Source organism: Puccinia triticina, chromosome 18A, assembly GCF_026914185.1.
Source record: "Puccinia triticina chromosome 18A, complete sequence".
Taxonomy (NCBI): domain Eukaryota; kingdom Fungi; phylum Basidiomycota; class Pucciniomycetes; order Pucciniales; family Pucciniaceae; genus Puccinia; species Puccinia triticina.
In genome coordinates, this window is record NC_070575.1 from 1,805,314 (window position 1) to 1,814,534 (window position 9,221).

Consider the following 9,221-nt stretch of genomic DNA (forward strand, 5'->3'; position numbering starts at 1 on the left):
TCGGATCGGTCCAGAAAACACATGCAAGGGTACACCACCAACAGTCCATTCCAGAGGCGCAAAAACACCCACATCCACCCGTCGATCTCTGGCCCTACACATACAACAGCTCTGCACAAAAAAACAAGAAAGAAAAAAAGGATGGCCAAGTCTATTTGCAGCCTCGAACCGGCCACCCCGTCGACGCCCAAGAAAACGGGCTAAAGACAGGGAAAGAGGGCCGGGAACGCGCGGCGAGGAGCAGCGGACCGCACCGCGCAAGAAGACACGGCGCGAGCCCCGGCGACGAAAACGCACAAAAAGGGCCCAAGAAAAACGGCCAAGGAAAGCGTCCAAGGAAAGGGGCCGAGAAAAGCGTCCAAGGAAAGGGGCCGAGAAAAGCGTCCAAGGAAAGGGGCCGAGGACAGGGGGCGAGAGCAGGGGGCGACCCAAGCGGCAAAAAGCAGCCGGAGGAAACGGGGGCCTAAGGTTTGGAGGGGGTGGGCCTAGCAGGGAGGGCCTCAAGAGAGCGAGCGGCAGTGACGGAGGCGGCCCTGGGGGGAAGGGCGAGCAAGTTCATCGCGTCGAAGTCGTCCTCCTCGTCGTCATCATCAAGCGACGCGAGCCGAGCGGGGCGAGTGGAGGGAGGCGCGGCCGGGCGCGAGTGTGCAGCAACCGCCGCGGCCCGGGTCGTCGATCCGGAGCCGCTGGACGGGGCGGCAGCCGCAGGAGTCAGAGACTTCGAGAGCCGGCGCCGGGCCGCCGGCAGGGAGAGCCGGGGCGCCCGCTTCTTGCGTCTGGCCCCGGCCGGCACACGGGCTGTCGCGGGCACGACGACGCGCACCTGTTGCGGGCGCGGCTGCGTGGGATGCGGCCTCTTCTGCCCCCCGTCGTCCTCGGCGGGGGCGGCTGGCGGCTTGGTGTCTTCTTCTTCGTCGGGGGCAAGCAGGAGGGGCGGGGCAGATGGACAGGTGCAGCAGGCAGCGGGCGGCTTCTCGTCGTCGTCGTCTTCGGCTTCTGGAGAGGGGAGATGGGCGGGGAAGTCGTCGGCGTGCCGGAGCGAGTGGGCGTCGTCGATGAGTGCGAGCCAGTGGCGGAGCCAAGCCTGGACGTCGGCGGCGAGCTTCTCGGCGCGCCGGCGCTGGTCGGCGGGCGGGTCGGAGGGCGGGAGGGCGTGGAGGGCCCAGAGGGCGGGGTCGGCGTGGAGCAGACTGCGCGCCCAGCTGCGCGCCAGCCGCTCGAGCGCGTACGGGCCCTCGACCACGCTCCGGAACAGCTCCGCTAGCCCCGGCACCCGTCCCCGCTCCTCCTCCTCCTCCTCCTCCTCCGCCCCGCCCGGCGAGGAGAGCAGCCCCGGGGGCACCGCCAGCAGCCGCGTCGTCCGGTGCGCCCGGAAGAACAGCTTCGCCGCCTTCCCGAAGATCTTCGTCTCCGTCCGGTCCCCGCCCTCTGACGAGGAGGAGGAGGAGGAGGAGGAGGAAGAGGCGCCGTCGGGGCTGTCGAACTTGGCGATGAGGACTTGCAGCCGCATCGGCGCATGGCTCGAGCTCCATTTGCCGTCGCCCGAGCTCGTCGACGCCGCCTCGTCGTCCTCGGGAGTCACGGAGCCGGTGTTGAAGATGGGCAGGCCGAAGAGGGCGAGCCGATGGGACTCGACGGTGATGGAGAGCAGGGCGAGGAAGTAGTTGTCCTGCTCCGAGCACAGGGTGTGCGGGGAGGGCGGGCTGGCGGCCATGAGGGCGTCGAAGAGCAGCCGGGAGATGGCGGAGAGCTGGCTGCGGGCGGCGGCGCAATGGATCGAGCTGGGCACACAGGCGGCGACGAGGGAGGAGATCCACTTGAGCAGGATGGGCGAGCTCTGCCGGTCGTACTCGACCACCGCCTCTTCCTCCATCCCTCCCGGTCCCTCGTCGTCGTCCTCGTCGTCGGACTCGAGCCCGGCCAGCCGTGCCTCTTGTCCGCGGCGCCAGCGGGCACGCGCCAGGACCAGCGCGTCGCGCTGGACGAGCCAGCGCTCGAAGGCCCAGCCGGCGAGGCGGTGGATGGCGAGGTCGAGCAGCGCGACGAGCTCGCGGTCGGAGCAGATCTCGAGGAAGGTCCTGCCGGCCTGGGCGGCGACCAGCCGGGCGCGACAGTGCTCGCCGAGCGCGAAGCGGTGCTCGTAGTCGTCGCAGATCTCGCCCCAGGTGCGTGTGGGCAGGCCGAAGAGGGCGGGCAGGAGCAGCAGCGCCTGGGCCTGGATCGCCGGCCCGGCGTAGCTCCGGTGCAGCGCGTGGAGCGCCTGGACGAGCTTCTGGGCGTGGCTCAGGCCGGCCCGCTTCGCGTGGGGCTTGTGGTCGAGCGGGAAGGCGCGCAGGATGATGGCGAGGGCGTGTTGGGCGAGCGCATATCTTTGGGGGGGGGGGGGGGGGGGGGGGGGGAGTGGTCAGCTTCTTGGCTCTCTCTCTCTCTCGGGATGCGCGCGAGCCGAGGGGGTGGCGTACCTTCTGTAGAGCAGGGGGATCGCGTCGTACCATTCGTCCATCACGCTCGTCTTCCAGTCCACGTCGGTGAGCAGGCTGGGCGGCTGTGCGCTGTCCGCCAGCCAGCCTGCGTCGAGCTCGATGGCGCGCTCGATGAATCGGCCGATGACGCGTGCGCAGACGGTGGCGAGCTTGCCGAGCTGCTGGTCTGGCTCGGGGGCTGTGGTGTGGATGGTCAGTGGCGGGGATGGCTTGGACGGAGAGGGGGCTGGTTGCTTAACTGGTGGTGGTTGCATCGAGGATGTTCTTGTAGGCGAGGATGAGCTTGTCGATCCTGATCTGTGTGTCGAGTTCGGTGACCTGGGGGTGTTCCTGTGGGCGTACTGTGGTGGTGGTGGTGGGTGTGGGTGGGTTGCTGAAGAGGGGTGAGCTGGCGGGGTGTGTGGGTGTGGTGCGTTTGGTGGTGGTGTGGTTCGATCGCCTGTATCTCTTGAGTGGCCTGCTGCTGCTTGCGGCGTATTCCTGGGCGTCTTCGCGTGCCCGGCGGTTTGCCTTTGGCTCGGCGTACAGTCTGGGGGTGGTGGATGTGGTGGTTGGTGGTGGCTGGCTGGTGGTCAGCTGGCTCTCGAGTGCGCCGAGGGATGCCCGGAGTGGTCGCAGCAGTCGGTGGATCCTCGCCAGCGGGAAGCCCGCACTCGCACTGGGAGTGTTCTTCATCTTCACTCAACTCCAAAACTCACTCAAGCGGCACCAAAAACACACCCACACCCGCACAGCCGGGGGGGACACCCCGGAGGAACACCCGAAACACACACATTACAACAGCAACAACAACACTACACAAAACTATCCAGAAAAGACGCATTCCGGAACAGCGCAAGCTCATCGGGCGAGAGCTCCAGCACACGGCCCCTGACCGGGCCCAGCTCTTGCGGGCGATGGGCGCGGGTGAGTCGAGCACTGCGGGTGACGGCAGGCGGGGGCGCGGGCGCGGCCTGGGCGGCGACGACGAGCCGGACGAAGGGCCCGTACTCGGTCAGGTAGACCGCCAGCGGCTGGAGGAAGGCCCGGGAGCCACGGAAGTCCATCAGCCCATCCATCTCCCCCAGCCTCTCCCGCCTTCCGCATCATACAAACCCATCAGCGCTCTGTGACCAAAGAAGGGAAAGAGGAGAAGGAGGACCGACCTGGCTTGGAGCAGACGGGCGTGGCTGAACGGCGTGAAGAAGCGCGCCACGTAGGCCCCGTGCGAGCCCATGCCGGCATGCGCGGGCACCGGCCGGGCCCAGAAGCCGCGCACGAGGGCCTGGAGGAGGGCCTGGAAGGCGTCCTGCTCGCGCCGGTAGTGGGGCCCCGTGAACGGCCGGCGGGCGCTCACGTGCTGGTACAGCAGCTCCTGCCCCTCCAGCGCATCCTCACCCAGCACCGTCGTCGAGCCCTCCGCAGACGCCTTCCACGGCCGCTTGATCTCCACGATCGTGCCCCCCGGCGCCGCCGTCGGGCTCGCACTCAGCAGCACGGCGTCCGGCCCACACGGCTCTATCTCGCCCTCGAATTGCTGCACCAGACAAAAGCGCGTGTAAGCCCACCCAAAGTGTGTGTGTGTGTGTGTAAAGTAGACGCGCAGGCTGACCTCGACCTCGACCTCGTGGTCTTTGTCCACATACGCGTCTCCGAACGACAGATCTTCGTGGGCCTGGGCCAGGACCCGGAGCTCCTGGGCCAGCGCGTGGGCGGGATCGGACGGGGCGGGGGGAGGAGGCGGCGGTCGGGGCCCGGAGAGCGGCGGGAGCCAGTCGAGCTCGAAGTCGTGCTTCTCGAACCGAGCAAACGGGTCCTGCGCGGGGTCAAGCTGCCGGAGGAGGGTAGGCGCGGGGGCGGGGGGGCGAGGGAGGGTGTTTTCGGAGAAGAGCATCCTGGCGGCGCGGTCGGGGGCGAGGTCGAGCCAGTCGACGCCCGCGCACCGGCTGCCGACGGCCCATTGGCAGAGGAACTGGAGCTGGCAGAGCGTGCGGCGCAGGTCGGGCTGGGGAAGGCTGGGGGCCGCGGGCTCCTGGAAGAGCTCGACGAAGGGCGCGGCGGCGCGTTTGGCGCGCATCAGGCTCAGCCCCCCCGCCATCCCGTCGTACACCAGCTCGCCCCCGTACATCCGGCCCAGCTCCGCCCGCCCCACCAGATGGCCTTCCACCAGACAAACCACCTCCAGAAACGCGGACACCAAGTCCCGCCCCGCCGGCTCGAACTCCAGCACCGTCTGGATCGGAAGACTCGCCACCGGAACCACGCTCGAGTCCGTGCAGGTCATCACCACCGGCCGCATCGACTTCGACACCAGCTCCACCACCCCCGCCCAGAACTCCTTGTCTTGCCCATACACGATGTCCACTTCCTCGAGCAGGATCAACGACTGCTTGGTCTTCTTGCTTCCCGGCGGCTCCGGCGCCGCGGCCTGCGGAGGTGGTTGCTCGCGCGTAGCTTTCATCATCTTCTCGAACGGATTGATAGGAGCCCCTGCTGGTGGTTTCGAGGAGATGGGGATAGGAGTGGCGCAGGAGGGCTTGAAGAGGGCGGGGCGCTGCTTGGCGGAGCAGGAGAGCACGTGGTTCTTGGACACGTCGCCGATGAGACGGTCGACTTCCTTGCGCGAGCGGAGCTGGCTGGGGTTGACCTCGAAAACCTCCCATCCGAGCTCGTGGGCGACGGCCTGGACGGTGCACGACTTGCCGACGCCGTGGGGGCCCTTGAGGAGGATCAAGTTGGTGAGATGCTCGAACTCGAACCTCGTCTCTTGCTCCACCTCCGCGGCCGGCGGCTGCTGATGGGCCGTCGGCGCAAACGCCGGATGGAGCACAGACACCGACCGCTGTCGCTTCCGCGGCGAACTCCCCCCGCAGATCGCCCCCGTCTCGCCATCGGAGACCGAGATGTCCTGGGCGTAGATCGTGTCTTCGTCCGAGTCCGACACGATAAAGTCGTCCAGCCCATCGCTCTCGTCGTCTCCGTCCACCAGCCGACGCGCCTTCTTGCGCTTCCGCGGGGAGACCGCCCGGATGATCACCCGCTTCTTCTCCTCCGTCTTCTGCTTCTTCTTCTTCTTCCGCCGCTTCGTCGCGCCCTTCTTGCCTGCCTGGTTCTGGTCCGGAGTGTGGCTATGATCGGCTGGAAACACACACACAAAATCAGGAACAGGGGCCGTTATAAGAATGGGCCAGAGACGCACGGGTGGAGTGGGAGGCTTCCTTGAGTGCGATTTCGAGGAGCCAAGACTTGAGGGTAAGAGCGCACTGGCGGTTGTGGTCGCCGAGGATCTCGGCGGCGCGTTTGGGAGCGAAGGTAGTAGTCCAGAGCTGGCTGACGGCGTCTGGGGAGCGATGGTGGCCGCGCCGGAGGGCGGGGAGGTCGAGGGGGGCGGGGCCGGGGAGGGGCCAGCTGAGGGGCTTGAGCAGGCGGGCGAGCAGCGGATGGCGGAAGCACGGGTCGGTCTCGAGGCCCGGGATGAGGGTCGTCGGGGGCGCGAGGGCCAGCCGGACCAGCGTCGGGCCCGCCGGCCCCGCATCGCCACCGTCCGTCCCGATCGGCGCCATCCACCCCTCGGCGGCGTCGTCGCCCAGCTCCAGACCCCATCGGCGCACCGGCTTCTTGCCCTTGCTCGTCGCCAGCCGCAGCCCCCCACTCGCTCGCTCCGGCCCTGCTCCCGCCGCGTCCAGGAAGCGCTGGTGGACCCACTCCGCCGAGGGCCAGGCCGCATCGACGACCGGCCGCGCGTTCCGCCGCGTCTTCTGCCGCCGGAGCGCCGCAAAGTCCGCAAACGTCTTGCACGCCACCGCCGCCGCCGCCGGCTTGTCCTTGGCCGGAGACCCGGCGAGGTCGATGATGTGGGGCGCTGGGCCCGGCTGGTCGGTCTGTTTCGTGGTCGTCTCAGATCTGGTGGGCCGCGTGAAGCTCTTGGCGGTTTCCGCCCTCTTGGCCTCCGGCGAGTCGAGCGTCAGGTCGATGGTGACCGGCTGGTCAGGCTCGGCTGGTGGGCTGGGCGGGCGAGCTTCCCGTTTCTTGACGGGCTCCTTCTTCCGTCCGGAGGGCTTGCTGCGCTTGTTCCTGGGCTCGTCTTGGCTGTCCGAGTCTTGTGGTTGCTGGTCTGGCGGCTGGGCTAGCAGCTGGCTAGGCTTGCGCTTCGTCTGCTTCTTCGTGTGTCTTTTCTCCTGGGTCTTCTCTTCCGCATCGTCCGTCGTCTTTTTCCTGCTTGTCGTTGGGAGTGGCAGAAAGAAGGAGGTGATCGATTTGCTCATCGGGTGTGCTGGTGGCTTCTCGAGGGTTTTTTCCTGAAATTGAGTTGTACTCGGATATCAACAGTCGACGATCGGGGAACCCGCCCGGTCCGGCCATACATATCCACACATTCTTCCTGATCTTCACAAAACACATCCATTAATCCACATGAGCATCTACACATCTCATGTATTTATAAGAAAAATTACTGGCCTATGCAGCCTTAGCCAACACATGGGAGCCAGCTCACAATTGGACATACCTAACTCTCATGAAAATTGCAATCATACCTTGGGGACGTTGGAAAAATCAAAATAATCAATCTAGTACACTTCAATCATGAGTATAAAATGCAAGATTAAATACAATAAGTCACACTAACAATTGGGAGTCAATTTGAGTGTTTTCAATCTTGTAACATTGGCGGATTTCAGTGGAAATGATGATCAAGAATATTTGTAGACAATTAGCTGCTAATGGGGAATGAGACAAAGTTAACCAAGTCCCTCTCTTGTCTGTGGGACTTGTGGCTTATGAGGACTTCTTGCATTTGTTCCATCCACCATATCTCATGTAATTCTCAACCAGCCTCCAAAGACCAACTTTTTATACATAATTGTGTGCTTCCTCACACATTTGACACATTTTTCAGATTCTCTACTTCTTAACTCAAATTTTTAACCATTTTATTGAGAAAATAAAATAAAAGTAAACATAAAGTGCCTTGGCAGAGCACACTCAGGCCTTTTCAGTGTGATCTGGTTAGAGATGCAATATCGGTACCCGCGGCGGGTACCTAGCACCCGCGGGCGGGTACTCATCAGGGTGGCGGGTACCGCCTCCGCGGGTGCCAAGTACGGGTCCGGGTGCCCGTTTTCCTTGTGTTTTTTTGCCAGTGCCCAGGTTTGCCACGGGTACCCGCTGTGGAACCCCCTCCCCCCCCCCCTCCCCCCCCCCCCCCGCTGGGGGGCAGGGGGATGGTCACGGAGGTTGGGCAAAGACATATCCTCCACGACATCCAACACCTGGATATCCAGATTCACCCACATCCAACCGCCCTCGATGCCTCGCCGTCCACCCAAGAAGGCCCAAAATACCTCCCCTCTCCCCAGTTCTGACCCTTCACCCACTCCAAATGATCCAAAACAGGTTGAAGCAAAAGATCAAGAGCAGTTTCAAGTCCCACCGGATTCCGTCAACAAGGAAGAAGGTGGAAGCCAAGTTTCAAGGTCACTGACTGATCAAGAAGAACTTAGTAAGCCCTCACCTCTTTTTTTCTTCTGCCTTATTCCACTCCACTGACCTTGCAAACATGACAGCCCGAGCCCAAAAAATCGCCAAGACTGCAAATAGTTCCAGTTACGCATCTTACCACGTTCTGCAGTTATCCCAACAGCTTGATAAGCATGGTTGCCGAATGATTGCGTATCCATGTAAGATGTGAGTATTTTCCTATTCAGAAAGCTTGGATCTACTTATTAGCTCACAAGGGTTCATCATCACAGGTGTGGAACCAAAATCAATCGGCCCACGACCAACTTGTCTTGTAGCAACCTCCTAAAAAATGCAGCGGTCTGCTTGAAGCGACAGAGCCAGGCTGATGGCAGCTGCAGTCTTGCATCATTTGGTATCACAGGAACTGGCGATATCGACCCGCGTGAGGTAAGCTGTTTTAATGATTTCCCCCCCTCTCAAGATGATATATAACTGTTTGCCCCCCCCTCAATAGGTCACACAAATGTGTGTGATTTGGTGTGCCGAGTCAGCACAACCTTTTTCCGTATTTGAAGACCCAAGCTTGAAGAGTCTCTTGCACCCAACGGTTGTCAAGAACTTACCTCACCGTCAATTGCTTTCAAAGTCAATTCATCAACTATACACCGCCGTTCAAGAAAACTTGCAATCCAATCTGAAGGTTGGTCATTACTTCTTCCTTTCATTGCGTCTGGATTCTTTTCAGCTAACCTCTTTGAATATGATTGATATTCAGAGTCATACTGGAGCAATGTATCTCAGTGTCGACGCTTGGCAATCTCCAAACGGATTTGATATTCTTGGAGTATTAATATACCGGCTTTGCGATGGGGATGACGGTAAGCCCCACTTTGAACCAATGCCTCTTGACTTTGTCAAGTTATCTCAGAGCCACAGAGGCAAGTACTTGGCGGAAGCAGTCCAATTGATTGTTGAAAAGTTTGAGATTCAAAACAAGGTAAGTTTCCATTTTTGCTACTGTACATTTATCAATCAATCGATCTAAGCTGATGAGTATATATTGTCCAGATATGTGGTATAGTTTCCGATAACGCATCAAACAATATGGTCATGATCAATGAGTTAAAGAAGCTGAAGTGGCCAAACTTCAAAGGAGAGGCCCAATGGATTTGCTGCTTTGCACATGTACTGAATCTGATCGCCAAAGCAATACTAAGACCGTTTGGACCTGAGAGGAGCAGCAAATTTGGGACGAAAATGTGAGAATTCCAGCTTAGGGGAAAGGGGTCCAACTCATAA

General features: G+C 61.8%; 1 protein-coding gene across 1 annotated transcript; it reads right to left on the minus strand.

Moving 5' to 3' along the window:
* Positions 1 to 463: 463 nt before the first annotated feature.
* Positions 464 to 6,727, minus strand: PtA15_18A233 (uncharacterized protein; the record flags this gene model as incomplete). Its single annotated transcript, XM_053164752.1, has 7 exons — positions 464 to 2,369; positions 2,463 to 2,661; positions 2,723 to 2,813; positions 3,449 to 3,560; positions 3,629 to 3,999; positions 4,075 to 5,600; positions 5,662 to 6,727. The coding sequence occupies 7 exons, from the start codon at positions 6,725 to 6,727 to the stop codon at positions 464 to 466; spliced, it is 5,271 nt and encodes a 1,756-aa protein (XP_053028730.1).
* Between the last annotated feature and the right edge of the window lie 2,494 nt (positions 6,728 to 9,221).